This window comes from Ursus americanus, chromosome X (assembly GCF_024610735.1).
Source record: "Ursus americanus isolate L20-20 chromosome X, mUrsAme1.1.p, whole genome shotgun sequence".
NCBI lineage: Eukaryota > Metazoa > Chordata > Mammalia > Carnivora > Ursidae > Ursus > Ursus americanus.
Window position 1 is genome coordinate 65,846,153 of NC_142164.1, and position 15,263 is coordinate 65,861,415.

Below are 15,263 nucleotides of genomic sequence, written 5' to 3' on the forward strand. Positions count from 1 at the left end.
TGTATGGATTAGGGAATTTCTACTTTATTTTTTTAAAATATTGTTTTTATTTATTTGAAAGAGAGAGCGAGCATGGGGGGGGGCAGAGGGAGAAGGAGAAGCAGACTCCCCGCTGAGCAGGGAGCCAGACCCCGGCTGGGTCCCAGGAGCTGGATCCCAGGACCCTGAGATCAGGACCTGAGCCAAAGGCAGACACTTAATGGACTGAGCCACCCAGGCACCCTGGGAATTCCTACGTTAGCCCATTGAAATAAAAAGTCTCTGTAGAAATAGTATGTAAAAAATCATTCATATCTTGGTGGAGCCAAGTTTCTCCATGGCTTTCCCAAATTAGGTTTGTCCATGGAGCTGGGAGAGATCCTGAGGTCTGTTGACCCCTGTGTGTAGGGACCGATCCCAACAAGATGGAAAGAAAAAGAATCGACAAGCGGTAAACACAGAATTCAGCTTGTTTTCTAGTGCTGTGTCTAGTTTGGGACTAGCAAATTCTCCGCTCCATGCCCCCTCTCTTAGGACCATGATGAAACACCCCATCCTTATGAGGGCCTTTGGGGACCATAAATCCACAGCTTTTCTTCCTAGTAACCTAGTATTCTAGCCCAAGAGTAGGTCCAGGCAGGCCAAGGCTATAGCCACAATCACTGTTCTACTTGGGACTAGTGTCTTCAGTCTCAGCTAGTACAACAGGACGTTCATTGTGGCAGAGCCCCGAGGCACGGCAAACTGAGGGGAGAGCTGTGCCCGGGAGTCTTGTCGTGGGCCTTCCCTCTAGAGTTCCAAGGTAGAGATATTGAGCTGAGGTACTGATAGCCAGAGAGGTACTGGTTCAGCCACTGCCTCAGTTCACAACATCTCCACCCGGCATGGTGAAAAGAGGGAGGCTCCTTGCTCCCTGTGCTTCCAAAATGAACTGGGTCGGGGCTGTGCCTCAGCTCTATTAATAGCCCCCTAGCCCAGCCTGCTAGCCCCAAACCCGGATGCCAGGAGCTGTGAGTCAGCAGCTAAAAATAACGGAGAGCAACTGCACCCCAACCCCAATGAGCAGCTCCCTGAGGCCCTCCACCCTCGTCAGTCCCACTCTCCAGTCCAGGGCCTCATAGAAGTTAAGTGTGCCATAGCTGTCCAGTCCTCCTGGGAAGACGGTAAGGACAGGCAGTGGCAGGCTCAGGGCGAGGACTCAAGGGCCTGGGACTAGATCCTGGCATTCTGGCCAGGAGTCTGGACTCTGAGGTTACAGGACTGCAGCTGAGAGCCTGGGAGCTGAGAAGTTGAGGCCACGGTGGCTGGACAGCCTGGAGATTGTCAGGATTGGGTCGTTAGGGGAGGGGAGGAAGAGGTTCCTGGGCTGCGAGGCTGGACGCCTGGGAGGGGACAGAAAAGGAGGGGTGCGGGGTGGAGGTGCGCGCTGAGACGCGAGAGCCTGGCGGTACCTGACAGGCTGGGCGCCCCAGAGCTGAGGCCGGCAGTCGGTCAGATTGAGGGGCGGATCGGGAACAGGGAAAACTAAGGAAATGCAGCTTGAAAGGGTAGTGTGTGAAGGAGACCTGACCGCTACAAGGTGCCGTGGACGCCCGAGGAGACTGGGACCAGACAGCGGCCGCGGCGTGGCCTCCCGAAGCGCCCACCTCCTCCCCGCCCATCGCGCGCCGGCGCCCCCTCCCACCGCGCCAGCTGCAGGCCAGGTATGTTGGCTTGGACGGCGGCCTGTGTACGTATGTGCATGTGTATGCATGGCGGGGGCAGGGCGGTGAGAAGGGAAGGGGCGGGGCCCGGGAGGAGGAGGGGGCGGGAATACAAATTCAAACTCGCTTCCGTCAATCCGGAGACCGGAAGTGGTCAGGGGTATCTTGGGAATTGTAGTTCCCGGAGGCTGCCTTTACAATCGAGTAGGGTCTTGTCCCGAGGGGCTGGTGGTGCTCCAGGTCCCAGTCTGGCGGGAGGAGGGGAATTGAGAACCGAATCTTCTGACCTCTCCAGCCTCTTAATTCGATTTCCTTTCGTGTGGAGACACGAACCGGGGTGAATGTTGGTGCGGTGGGAGACTGAAGAGTCAGCCACAGAGCCCGCTCCGGTCCCGGGTTTTGCCTCGGCCCCTCCCTCCCCCTTCTACCGGACTCCTCATCCTAGGTCAGCTCCTCACTGGTCACCTTAAGTGTTTTAGCCCAGGACCTGACGAGCAGCAAACACACTGGGGAACATGTTCCTCCAGGGGAAGGAGGGCCTGGGAACCAGACCCTGCGCGCAGCAGCTCAGAGAGGCGCAAACTTGTGGAAATCGGATTATACCCTCAGGGTCTAGAGTCAAGGACACAGGTACCCAACCGGCACGGAAAACAGGTGGCATTCATACGTCACGGTGACGACTGACGCGGCGTTCTTCTTGAGGCAGGTGACCACAAGGTGGAGCTACAACGCAACTCTGCGCAGCATGCCTCGGCCACCCAGAAGGTCCCCCGCGGTGGCTGCCCTCCTGCTTCCCCTCTTGCAGCCCTTCGTTGTCCCACAGATGGTTCTCCCACCTCCAGTCCCCGAACCTCCCCGTGATGACCCCTCAGTGTCATGTCACATAGGACCGGGATGGTAGGTGCATCCCCACCAAGCCCCCCCACCCCGCGCTGAAAAGATCAGACCACGACCAAACAGGAGTTAAATTCATTGAGTTAACAGATTAACAACATAGGAGGAGCCAACCTGTCTTGAAGAAAAGGCTGTGAACAGCAAAAAGCCACCTATAGGCACAGAATTAAATGGCTACATGGGCTCTTTAGCCCCCAGCATCTAGGCAGGAAAGCAGTTAAATTGCAGGGATCAGGAGAGACAGTGAATGGAGTGGGATTGGTGTTTCCATCGTCTTAGTTCTCCAGAAAAGGCCCTTCTGTCATCTCCTCCAGTCACTGGTCCAAGCTGGTCCATCCCTGACACACCCTGTGCCTTCTACACAAGAGCACGTGCACACAGATCTGAAACATCGCGGCAACCTCCTTCCCACTTCCTCTGTTCTAGTTTCATTTTGGGAGAAACTGCCCATGCCTCACTGTCTTCCCAACGACCTCAGGTCAAAAGCCTAAGGGGAGCCAAAATCCATGGAAGCTTGCCGCGTGCCCACCATGTGTGGAGAGGGCCCTCATAGTTCAAAACCTTCTGTTGGCAAAGTTTACGCCACCCCATCCCCACTCAGCCACTCTCCCTTCCTTGTTGTTAGTCAATCCAGACAGGCCTCAGACTCTGGTTGGTGGGGGTCCAGGGTTGGGCATTCACTCCATTATGAAATTGTTGATCCTGGTCAGCAGCACTGCTGTTTCTAAGCCTAGAGCAGGGGGTGGGGAGAGGGGAGGACATATAGGGAGTGACCGAAGGGCAGGCTAGAGGAGGAGAAAAATGAGGTGAGGGGAGAACGTTCTTACCAGTTTTCTCTCTCTCCTTCTTACATCTCCTAAAGGGAGAAAAGCTTCCCATCATGAGTTCAGCCAGCTTCAGGCATGACCTTCTGATCCCACGTTCCCCCACACTGCCTTTCCCAGGCTCAAGCCAATTTGGCGTATAAGGGAGGGTCTTGGAATCTCAAAGGAACCAAACAGACCCAACCCCACGCTCCAGGCAGCATACATGAGTGTGAATCAGCCCCGTCACTGTCACTGGGACCCTGGGGGAGAATGAAGACCCAGAAAGCTGAGACGTGAAGCACTCACCCTTGGAGGAGGAAGGTCCACAGAAGCAACAGGGTGGAGACACAGTTGGTGATGATCCACATCATTAGGTAGGTTTGAGGGGGCTGCGGGAAGAGGAAAAGGCACCTGTCGGGGGCGGGGGGCGGTGGCGGGCAGCGGGATACGTAAGGAAGAGAGGGCCAGGGTTAAGGAGAAGCAGGGCCGTGGGGAGGAAGGGGTGGGGTGACAGTCCCAGAGCCCTTACGATAATCCAGACGGGGTAACGCATCTGCTGCAGCAGTTGGCAGTCGTTGGTGGTGACCGAATCCACCCCTGCGCACCAGAGCAAGGAAAAGAGCCAGGGCTTGTTCACCACAAATAGGTTCACCGAGACATTATCCTGGTGTAGTGCCCTGTGGAGGTGGGAAACAGGAACTTCCAGGGTCATGGGGCACGAGGCACAGGACGCAGCCCCCGTCCACGCTTGAAGCTACAGTGTCGCTGCCAGGGAGCTATCAGTTCCATCTTTACATAGCAGCCCCCGACCGAGAGTGATTTTCTTTGCGTGGCTGAACTTTGCCTCCTGGTGGGTCCCACCTCCAGATCCTAGCTTTGCCATCTGTGTCTCTCTTCTTTGTCCCAGGACAGCCCTTTGGAGGGCTGAGGAACAGGTGAGCACGTCCCCGAGTCACCCCTTCCCCAGGCCGCCTGACAGCCCCAGTTCCTTCAACCAAGGCCTGGGGACCTGGCTTCTCATGCCCTTCGCCATCCAAACCTCGTCTAAGCTGACCTTGCTTCAGTTTCTCAATGTTCCTTTCGGAGTGTGGGGGCTTGCATCTGAACATGGTATCCCAGGTGGGCTTGGACCAGCTTTGAGTACAGCAAAACTCCTCCTGGCTTCTGGGCACGGGTTGGGTTAGTGTTGGCAATGTCACATGCCACCGATGACTCATTATGCACACTATTCAGTCAAAGCCCTGGCCTCTCTCTGCACATGTTCCTGCTGAATGCCAGTATCTCCTCTCTTGCCTTTGTGCAACTGAGCTTCCTTTGGACTGCAAATAGAGGTCTTTACATCTATCCCTGTTGTGTTTCCTCTTGGTACGTTTGGTCTCTCGTCTTAGTGCGCCTAGGCCTTTTGGGGCCTCGGTTTCATCACCAGTGTATTCATTACCAATTCATGTCTTTTGGAAACATGATCAGCAGTTGAGGTTGACTAGGACAAGACTAAAGCGAGGGCCAAGGCCAATGTCGTGTGTCCCTCCATGGTGACAGTTCGGGGAAAGGTCCTTGAAATACTTGCAATTACTGGGCTATCATTCAGGCCATGTTGTTTTTTTTTTTTTTCCTCTACCTGACCGCAGGGACCTTACAAGAGACCTTGGCAACTGCGTGCTTTGCAGTCCATCCTGTTTACTGGCTGGGTCAGCTGCCGGGACCCAGCTCACATCTGGGACTCTCTCGCCTCTCTCCCCTCACCTGTCCTCTCTTGCACTTACTTACCTCTTTGGAGAAGAAGGAAAGCTAAAGTCGTCCTTGGGGCCTCCAAGGTCCTACCCAGCTTGGCTCCTGCCTACCTCCCCAGCCTCACCTTCCCCTTGCTTCGGCTGCTGTTCCTGGCCCTCTTGCAGCTCTTCTCATTGTTCATTAGCTCGTGACCGGTCACGTCTCAGCCCAGACAGCAGCTCTTTAATGACTCTTCCTAATGTAGCCCCTTGCGAGCACTCACTCCCAACCCTAACTGCTCTACTTCATGTCCCCATTTTATTACTTTCATATCACTTATCACTATCCAATACGCATGTAATTTGTTCGGTTTATTATCTGTCTCTTTCACTAGTACGCGTGCCCAAAGCCTGCAACAAAGAGTGCCTGACACACAGCGAGTGTTAAACATATTGATAAATATTTGTTGTATGCGTGAATAAATGAACAGCCTTTGGCCTCCCGGAGGTGGCTCCACCCTGCCATGAAGCTTCATGGGATCCCCTTGGCTCCTTTCCCCTGGCACTCACTTGATATCCAACAGTGGCAGGTCTTGGTAAGGGAGGTTAAGAAACTGGGGCCTCTCAGTTCTGTTGCTTCCCTGCTGTCCATATATCTGGCGCATCCTGGGTGCCCGTTGTTGGACATTGGCCCGATCTTCATCCGGTAGCCAAAGGACCTGTGGTTCAGGGAAGATAGGTGTGAAGCTGGGGAGAGCTTGGGGATTCCAGGGGCGGAGGCAGGGGCAGAGAGGTCCGACCACAGAAGGGGGTATATGAGTTGGGATGGGGCCCTGGGGGAGGTGATCATTGTGGCCTCGGGAAGGCAGGGGGGGGAGAGGGGCAAGAGGGAGCACTTGGGGTCCTGGCAGTATCACCATGGCTTGGGGCACCCTTGCACTCAGCACGGTCTCCAAGGTCTGGTTCACAAATGTGTCATGGTATGTGTGATTTCGTGGGGGGCGGCGCAAGTCAAACATGATGGAAAGGTTAAGGACTGCGGCTTCCTTCAGCAGCTCTTCCAACGTTGGTACTGTCTGGTTCTCAGCCTCCTTCCGGTCAGGGCCTGACAGCCGCTTGGCCCCCCAGAAGGGTTGCCTCTATAAGAACAGGAAAATTATTTCAAGATCAGAAGGAGCCCTTAGGCCATTCCCCCATCCTTCCCATTTTCACTCATTTCCCCCACTTGGCGCCCAGCTTCTGGGAACCTCCGAGCCAGGGTCTTTCTTTCTCCCAACTGTGGCCTTTTCCAGACCGTCTAACACCTTACTCTGTGAGCCCCCCAACTGCCTACCCTCCCAGTTTCCTAACTTCCTCTCTCCTGCTACATTTTCTCTTTGGTGTCTCAGAGACCTCTGGGGTCTTGGCCCCTTGGTTCCCTCCCGGTCCCTCAGCCCCTTTCCGTCACACCTATGTCCCCTACCCTTGGTCTGTCCACAGCTTGAATTACTTTTCCACAGCACCCTCAACTCCGTTCCTGTCCGGCCTGCTCCCCCAAGCCCCAAATTGTGATTCAACTCTATAACTGCCTCCTCCAGCCCTAGCACTGGGGGGCAGAGCACATTGTGTGGACTGTCGCTATAATCCTTTTTCACCTGTGGTGCCACTTCATCATCCTTTTTATTTTTTTTTTTAAGTAAGCTTTATGCCCACCGTGGGGCTTGAACTCGTGATCTTGAGAGTCGCATGCTCTGACGACGGGGCCAGCCAGGTGCCCCACTTAACCATCCTTTTACTTGTTCTTGTTTTGCTCCTTCTTCCATTTCTAGTGGCTGTTCCAAACCTCTGCCACTCTCCTCTCCTCCCCTTGTAATCAACAAACGACCTTACCTCCTAGTCGCCGACATAGACAAAGTCAGCTATCTAACACCTATTAAGTATTGGCTATGTGCCAGGCGGTGTTAGAGGTACTTTCTGTGTATTAATTTATTTAATCGTCCCGATAATCCTACAAGGTAGGTACTGTTATGATGCCTATTGTACAGATGGGAAAATGAAGCCCAGAGAGACTAAGGAATGTTGCCCTGGCTCAAGCAGCTAGCAGGTGGTGAAGCCAGGACTCAAACGCAGACATCCCTTGGTCTTAATCCCTCTGACATGTCATCATACGGAGAGTTCAGTGAAAAACTAGTCAAGTTGCGAAAGAATATACGAAGTGATCCTATTTGTCCAAAGTGAAAAGTACGTGTGTGTACATGTATGTGTGTGTATATATATATATATATATATCTATGGACGTATGGAATACGTACCCAACTTTTCGCAACGAATATCTCAGAGGAGTTGGATTATGGGAGACTTTTCAACGTTTAGATTATTTCCCTAATGCGTAATTTTTTTTATGAGGAACGTGTATTACTTTTATAATCAGGAAAAGAGGAACTGAACAAATAAAGTACCTTTAGGAATATTTTCTGTCACCTACAAGACTGAAGCCTGTGCTTCTAGAAGGGGCTGGCATTCAAAGCCCTCCAAGACGAAGCCCCTGCTCGCCTTGCCAGTCTCGCATCCTACTACTCCCACAAATTTTATCTCCCAGTTGCACTGAGCAAGGAGACTTTTTGTCTCCTGGAAACACTTCTTCATACCTCTGGGCTTTGCCTCTGCTCTTCCCTCTGCCTAGAATTGTCAGTCCCTGCTTTGCCCGTCTTAAAAACCATTGTCATTTCATGTGCTGCTCAGACCTTCTCTCTTGTGAAGCCACACCTGATCGTCTCCCACGCCCACCGTGCCAAAGAGTGGCTTTGCTCTCTCTCTCCTCTCTATTTACTTATTCATTTAACAATTTTATTTATTCATTTGAAAGAGAGACAGAGGGAGGGCACGAGCAGACGGGAGGGGCAGAGGGAGAGGGAGAAGCAGATTCCCCACTGAGCAGGGAGCCCCGGCACAGGGTTCCATCCCAGGACCACCCCCCCCACCCCGGGATCATGACCTGAGCTGAAGGCGGCTGCTGCACCATCTGAACCACGCAGGCGGCCTCCGTCCTCTGTATTTCGTAAAGGTGTTGCGTTCACTCTAGTGTTGCTATTCTGATAGCCTGCTGGCTCAGCTCTGTCCTGTCCCTGGAGGGGGGGACTTGCAGGCAGACACTAGATACCTATCGCTCAGCCCAGGGCTCAGAAAATGCTTATTGGTGAATGAACTCTCCCCGCAGGTGCCTCTACAGGTGGTTGCCTCTTCTGTGAGGCTGTCTTCACCTCTAGGAACCAGGTCCCGGCATTGAGCTTCTTCAGCTCAGCGCAGGAGAAGTCGCTGCTGTGGGAGGAGGTTCGGGCTGGGAACACAGAGGCCACATCCGTGGTCCGGCTCAGGTGCTCATCATGCATGAGGAAGGGGATCCCGTCAGAGCTGGGGGCACAAGGGGGGTCAGAGGGCTGAGCTCTGGGACTGGTCATCACTTCCTGAGCTCCCCTCCTGGGTCCCTCTGTCCCCCAGCTTCTCTCACCTGACCATCACATCGGTCTCAAACACAGCAGCTCCACATTCGGCAGTCTTCCGCAGGGACATCAGGGTGTTCTCGGGGGCCAGCTGGGCAAGGGGATTGAGAAGGGGGTAGCAGAGAAGGGCAGGAGCCCGGAGACCCACAGGCCTGATCGCCGCAGCCTGGAGGAGCAGACCCTCCCCACCCTGCCAGCCTTCCACCCAACACTCACCATGGGGGCCCCTCGGTGTCCCACCAGACCAGGCTTGGGGGGTAAATCTCTGGGTTCCATGATGCAGGGTGAGGAGATGCATAGTGGGGCCAGGTAGACGGCCAGGGAAACTCCAAAAAATAGGAACAGGAGCAGAGTCTTGGGACCTGTGGGAGGTGGGGGACAGGCTATGGAGAAAGGGCAGTGGGTGAGCTCTGGGGGAGACAGAAAGCAGAGTGCAGGTGCAGTAAAACAGGCAGCAGGAGGCAGCAGCGTCGATGGCCAGTGGGGGTATATGTCGGGGAGTGGAGTTGGCACCTCTTCGATGGATACGGTAGAAGGTATCAGCCACAGGCCAGGCCAGGAGGGTGATGCCAGCGACTGCTCCGATATGAAGGAATGGGGCTGTGGCCTGTGGATAAGAGCTGGTGAGGAGGGCTCTTCTCTCTAGTGCCCCTCCCCTTCCCCCTCCTAGGACTTGAGTCCAGAGCTACTTGCAGCCCTGGGCACCAGGGGGTTGGACTCAGGCCAAGGCTCCCTCCTAGGCACCGGAGATCAGTCACTCACCTGCAGTGACAGACGTAAGCTACGCCATTCCTGCTGCCACTGGACGTCCAGTCCCACGAGGCCAGCGGCCACAAGAAGCATAATGAGCAACAGCAGCATCTGGGGGACAGGGGATGAATGCGGCCTTCTTTGTCAGCCCGGGCTCAGTGCTCCCTGGACTGCCTCCCTCCCCGCTCTAGGAAAACAGGACCACTTCTTTCCCCCTGACTCATCCACGTTTCTTCGTTCACTCAGCTCCTGAGCTTGAGTGCACGGGTAGAGTACTGAGGTACTTGGCAAAGAACTGCTGGGCCTAGCGCCGGGCCCAGCGGCCCCCCTGCTCGCCCCCACCCCCATCCCCACTCTACCTTGTGGACACTGTGCAGGTGCAGAGGCTGGCCACAGAGCCGCAGCAGCAGGGCCAGGAGCTGGAGGCAGAGGGTGGTGGCGGTAATGAGCACCCCGGTCACTGAGCGGGGCTTCCCAGGCTCACGCCTCCCTCCTACCCTCCCCTTGGAGGCCAGGGGGTGAAGCTGAGCAGGAAGGGAGCACTGGGGTGGGGGTTAGGTGGGCCGCTCCCTGACCCACCAATAGCAGGGATGCATATGTGACAAGGAGAGAGATGACCAGCAAAAATGCCAGGGACCAGTCCATCCAGTGTCCCCAGTGGTGGAACAGGAACCTGTGGGAAGGGAGACAAGAGTGTGTGAGTCGGGGGAGGACTGTTAATAGTGGCCTGAGGGGAGTTGGGGTGGGTGGGTCCAGAAGGATGACCAGAAGGGAGTGAGGGGAAGCCCTTCATGGGGCCAGGGGCCCCAAGGGCTGGGGTGGGGGGCGGGGTGGAGGGGACTCCGTGGAGGAATTTTCTAAGGAGGTTGAGTAGCAGGACAGTGGGGCAGGGCTGGGGATGACTGAACACCCAGGGGTCCCAAGGTGGGGCATAGATTAACACGGATGCTGAGGAAGGAGGGGGTCCATGACACACTCATTGAAGTTGTGCAGGTCATTGAGAAGGATGAGCCCGATGTACAGCCAGCCCAGGGAGAGAAGAAAGGTGAGGAAGAGCAGGCCAAACCAGATACAGTCGCACTGCAAAGGGGCAGGAGAGAAGCTCACAGCCGATCCCCACTTCCAGCTTAGAGTCCCCAACGGATGGCAGCTCAATGGGGCTCCCTGCCAGGCGTTGGGCTGCTCTGCAGAGAGAGATTTTCTTCCTGGGGAGAGAAAGCCCCTTCCCCCCAGCTGCCTCTGAGCACACTTGGCCTCCTTATCCCCTCCAGGCGGCCTCTGCCTTGGACTTCCGGTCCCCCCCCATCCCTACTCCACCTTGCTGGTTTGCATCCTCTCTTTGGGGCATTTCCTCCAGTGGCAGCTATACAGGCAGTGGAGGCAGCGGGCCCAGACGGAGCAGCAGCCGGGGGACTCGGCCATGGTGAGGGCCTGGGAGAAGGGACACTCAGCCATCAGGGACCCTGGCAGAAGGCGGATCCCAGCCTCCCTCCCAGTGCATCTGAGGAGCTCGAGGGAGGAGCAGAGGCCTGGGCCGCTGCTCAGCAACGGCGGGTCATGGGGCTGCCCGAAGTGCCAGATTGGATGAGGACGGGAGCAAAAGGGGGATAATCTCTGGGGCCTTTCTTTCCCTTGAATCTGGACACCCCGAAAGTCAGTGGGACCCCCCCAGGAGATCCAGCCTCTTTGCAGGCAGGATGCAGAGCCACCCTCTCCAACTCCTCCCCATTTAACAGCATCCATCCGGCTCTGGGGATAGCGTGCTTGCCCAAGGGTGGGGACTCAGGAGAAACTGCCCGGGGTGGGGCAAATTCAGTTCAGCAAGTTGAGGCAGATCTGGCCAAGCTTCAGGCAGCCCCATTGGTGGGGAGCCTTCCACCCCAGGAACCGCCAGTAACCTGAAGCAGAGGTCTAGTTCTGACCTGGGGCTAAGGAAGGCCCGACTAGTTGGCCAGTTGCTATGGATACAGAGATTGCACACACCACAAAGCCCTGACTAAAAGATTCTCAGTCTCCACCTCCCGGAGGGCAGGGGGCACTGTCAGTAAGAGAAAGACTGGAGGGAAACAGTTTGCCTGGGTCACTCCGGGCCTTCCGAAGGAACCCTTTCCTGCCCGCACACACCTGGAAAATCCAAGCCCTTTCGTCCCAGTCGTGTCCCTTCCTGCCCAGTCATCTTGCCCAGATACCCCCTACCCCAGTCAGGAACCCAGTCTCCGACTTTTCTCTTTTAGGGGCCCCACCCTCTGAGATCGCTTGGGTGAAAGTACAACAAATACCGGTCAAAGGTGTGTGTGCCTGCGTGCATGCGTGGTGGGGGGTGTGGTTGTGTTGGGGCCGGGAATTGTTAGACCTTGCGCTTTCGGGTTACACTGAGACCTAGCTGGCTTACTGATCCTCGAACTAGGCTGGGTGTGTGTCCTACCTGAGAGGGTGTGCGATTTGTGTCAGCGTTTGTGTGTGTGCAGGCACTAGTGGCTGTCGGTACTAATGGGTTTCTAGATGACTTTGTGTAGAAGAGCCCAGAGTGTTTGTGGTCTGAGGGACACGAGCCCTTGTCATCTGGGCTCCCTCAGGCTGTGGAGTCTTAGAGGGGTACACAGTGGCCGGGCCCCTGAAAGGAGGGAGGGTGTGGCTGCTCCTGAAACTGCCCTTCTTACCCCACTCGGGCCTTGGGAAAGGAGGATTAGGGCATGGAGTGGAGGGGTGAGGGGGTTGTAGCTGGGGGAAGGAGACCTCTCCCCTCTCTGAGACCCCTCCCAGGAAAAAAACACCCTAAAGGGAGGCCCCTGCTTCTTCTCATCCCGGGACTGGCTTCTAGTAGCCTGCCCTGGGCTCCATCCACACTTCCTGCCTCCCTTCAGGTCCTGCCCCTGTACCCCAGACACTTCCAGACTCCCACCTCCCTCCAGAAGCTGTCTGTAGGATGGGGTCAGGATCTGAGCAGTCTGAAAACCCTGATCAGGGGAGCTGAGCAGGGGTGCTGTTCAATCCCTGGGCCCGATCCCCGCCGGCTGGAGCCGGTCTCCACCCCACCATTCCCGCCTGTCACCCCCAGCCTTCCCGAGCCCTCACACCTTGTCTCAGCGGCAGCTCTGCTCTGCTCTGCGCTCTGCTCTGCACTGCACTGCTTCCCAGCTCCTCTCCGAGTTTGTCTGCCTCCTCCCTCTTCTAATCCTTGGCTCAGCCCCACCGGTCAAACAGGTGGCACTGTTGCCACCTACAGGAGGCTGTGTGGCTTATGTCCGAAGGACTTGAGCTGCTCTCTGGCCAGTGCCCAGCCTGGGGTGGGGGGGATGGTGGGAGGGGGGAAGGGGAGGGAGAGCAGATCTGCTTCTTTACTCGCTGCCGGTCAGGGGGCTTGGCGTGAGGAATTCCTTTTCCTTTGTGCGGGCCCTCCCCATCCCTCTTGTCCCTCCTCCTGTTCCCCTCTCAGTCACTGCCGGGGCTTTGTCCTGGCTCAGGGAGGCGAGGGCTGAGGGCACTGGCGGGCGGGAAGCTGGGGGGAGGTGACCACACAACTCTGCGACTTGGCAGTGAGGAGAAGGGGCCCAGCCAACCCCCTGGGAAGAAGGGGTGTGTGTGCGTGTGTGTGTTTGTGTGTGTGTGTGCGCGCGCGCGCGCGCGTGTGTGTGTGTGTGTGTGAGAGAGAGAGAGAGAGAGAGAGAGTCTTTAGCATTTCCCTCAAGCTCCCTGGGAGGATCGCCTTGATTCATCAGCCTCCTTTCCCTCCTGGGATCCTACTTCCACTTCTATAAGGTGCATCGAAAACCCCACACGGGGTTGCAAGCTACTTCCTACACTCTGGGCAGCAGGTCGCCCTGTTTCTGGACCCTGGGTCCCCATGGGCCTTGTGAATCCTGGGTGACACTAGTATCCCTCCTCTTCCCCCCATCACCCCAGACAGGAGATGATCATTCAGGATGTAGCGAGACTTGTGTCATTCCTGCTGTCTTGTCCCCAAGGTATCTAAAGTCTCTTTCCAGGAATCATCTGAAGAGTGTAGTGTTAGGGTCACAAGCTTTTGGAAGATGAACACGTGCGAAAGATGCTACTATACATACCATCCGCAGGAGCAGGCTGGCTAGCCTGCTGCAGTTAGCTTAGCGCTAAAGCACGGGGCTCTCTCTGGGTGGGATGAGGGCTGGGGGGGTTGCTGGCTTGACTGACCTTCCCTCTCTACCCTTTGGCTGATGAAGCGGCTCAAAGCCTGGGAGGCTTGCACAGCGTTGGTGGGAAAAAACCTCTTCTTTGGGAATAAACTCGCTTACCCCTCCCCCGACACGTACTGGATTTGGAACAGTGAGAAGGAAGACTGGCTCTCTTCTGCCAAGAGCTGGCCCCCCTCCCTCTGCCTTCCCATTGTGTCCAGGGGCTCTAGCTGGCAATGGCAAGAGGCTCCCTTGCTCCCTTGTCATTAAAATGCAAAGAGGAGCTGGGCTGCTTGCTGGCAGGAGGCCAGAGAGGGCTGCCTGGTCACCTAGTCCTCCTGCAGGCTTCATTTGAGACAGGTTGTCCTTCAGTTTCCTTCTCTTGGGGTCTGCTGGATTCTAGAGGAGTCCTGGATTTCGTGGGCCCAGTTCTGGGGGATGCTTTGGGAGCTTTCAGTTGGGTGGGCGGGGGAGGGGACTGGGATTCAGAACACATGGATAGTTAGCCCAGGGCTTGCAAGCTCCTCAAAAGGCTGCAAGGCCAGTCAGCAGTCTGTTGGCAGGCCCGGGGGCTGGCCTCGTTTTGGCTTGAAGCAGAGATGGGGAACCCTGATGCATAGTAAGGAGTAAACAACAGCCCCCCCTTTCCCCTTTCAAAGGAGACAGCAGGCAGCCAGGACTGTGCTGTCCTGGGACTGGGCAGCGGTGTGGTCCCACACCAAGGCTATGCCAAGAAAGCGGGCTGCAGGGCATTCAGAACAGCTACCACTGCCCCCCCCAGAGTCACACAAGAAGCTTCAGTGTAGGCTAGGCCGGGGTTCAAGGCCTAGCTGCTACAAGGCAGTGAGGTTTGGGTGCTTGCACTGATTCTCCTTGAGAGCCTTCCCCGGGGCCGAGGAACACGGGCATATTTCTGGTTCTGGCACAGAGGGTCTTTCCAAACAGTAGCTAGACTAAGATTTATTTATTTACTTAACATTAACATTTTAAAAGATTTCATTTACCTCAGCAACATGGAAGACAATTGAGGGCACTGTTAAAACACTTAAAATCCAGAGATGGTCAGGGCAGGAAAGATTCCAAAGTCACCTCCATTCCTGATGGGGGATGAAGGATTGGTGCCAGGCCTCCAACCTCGGCCAGGCTCTGCCGTCAGGCTGAGACAACCTAGAGGTAAGACAGCCTCAGCCTCATCCCCGCCGGGGAGGCAGGGTGGGCAGCCTTACCCGCTCACAACTAAGAAAGAGCTAGATTATACTGAGGATTGGCTCCTGATGAGTCATCAAGAAGGTCGGCTGGTTCTTTCCTCAGCAGGTGGCTTAGCATCCTTCCTGGAGAAGACAGAGTAGTAGTCTGGGGCTAGGGGCTGGAGAGTAAGGGCCAACATCCAACAAAGATTTCCTCCCTTGTGGTAACCTGCTGTCCCCTCTTTTTTTTTTTTTTTCAACAGCAAGGACCCCGAAATCCAGAGGAGTCGTTAAAGAAACTCCTTCTGGCTGCAACCTGAAAGCATCTCCCATGCCAGACAGGGGCAGACGTGACAAGTCCGTCTTCAGTGGACTTCCTCCTCAATAGGGGAGCAGCCAGAGAAGAAGCTGGTATTGCTGGCCAGAGCTCGTTTCTTCTTCTTCCCTGGAGCTTTATTTTCTTGGGAGTCTGTTGCTACGTGTTTCAGTTCCGGGAGGCCAAGGGAGGGGGCAGCTGGGGCTGTCTTCTTTAACAGCACCTGCTCCACATCACACATCTCCTTCAGGATCTAGGAAGGACAGAGGCAGGTATGAAGAGATGTGGG

General features: G+C 55.8%; 2 protein-coding genes and 1 long non-coding RNA gene across 6 annotated transcripts in view; 1 reads left to right on the top strand and 2 right to left on the bottom strand.

Annotated features, from left to right (window-relative positions):
* Nucleotides 1-1,018: 1,018 nt before the first annotated feature.
* On the top strand, nucleotides 1,019-15,060 carry LOC123786189 (uncharacterized). Its single transcript, XR_006777910.2, has 6 exons — nucleotides 1,019-1,682; nucleotides 2,389-2,579; nucleotides 3,439-3,756; nucleotides 8,288-8,444; nucleotides 11,555-11,608; nucleotides 14,922-15,060. It is a non-coding gene; the product is annotated as an uncharacterized LOC123786189 (long non-coding RNA).
* GDPD2 (glycerophosphodiester phosphodiesterase domain containing 2) lies at nucleotides 2,637-12,578 on the bottom strand. 3 transcript variants are annotated; one of them, XM_045788426.2, is made up of 16 exons: nucleotides 12,398-12,574; nucleotides 10,638-10,751; nucleotides 10,297-10,400; nucleotides 9,900-9,993; nucleotides 9,680-9,739; nucleotides 9,333-9,431; nucleotides 9,084-9,177; nucleotides 8,787-8,932; nucleotides 8,579-8,661; nucleotides 8,331-8,481; nucleotides 6,009-6,230; nucleotides 5,662-5,810; nucleotides 3,912-4,059; nucleotides 3,689-3,771; nucleotides 3,404-3,432; nucleotides 2,637-3,306 (listed from the first exon to the last, which is right to left on the bottom strand). In XM_045788426.2, the coding sequence occupies exons 2-16, from the start codon at nucleotides 10,740-10,742 to the stop codon at nucleotides 3,254-3,256; spliced, it is 1,620 nt and encodes a 539-aa protein (XP_045644382.1). In that variant the 5' UTR covers nucleotides 10,743-10,751; nucleotides 12,398-12,574; the 3' UTR covers nucleotides 2,637-3,253. The 3 variants fall into 3 exon arrangements, with proteins under 3 accessions (XP_045644382.1, XP_087716214.1, XP_087716213.1); XM_087860087.1 differs by lacking the exon at nucleotides 3,404-3,432 and having other exon boundaries at nucleotides 3,277-3,361; nucleotides 12,398-12,578; XM_087860088.1 differs by lacking the exons at nucleotides 10,297-10,400; nucleotides 10,638-10,751; nucleotides 12,398-12,574 and adding an exon at nucleotides 10,428-10,595.
* Nucleotides 14,421-15,263, bottom strand: part of KIF4A (kinesin family member 4A) — a 108,407-nt gene continuing 107,564 nt past the window's right edge. For both annotated transcript variants that reach the window (XM_045788423.2, XM_045788425.2), the window contains one exon: nucleotides 14,421-15,227. In XM_045788423.2, coding sequence (XP_045644379.1) covers nucleotides 15,024-15,227 — 204 coding nt within the window. In that variant the 3' untranslated portion in view covers nucleotides 14,421-15,023. The remainder of the gene's footprint in view (nucleotides 15,228-15,263) is intronic.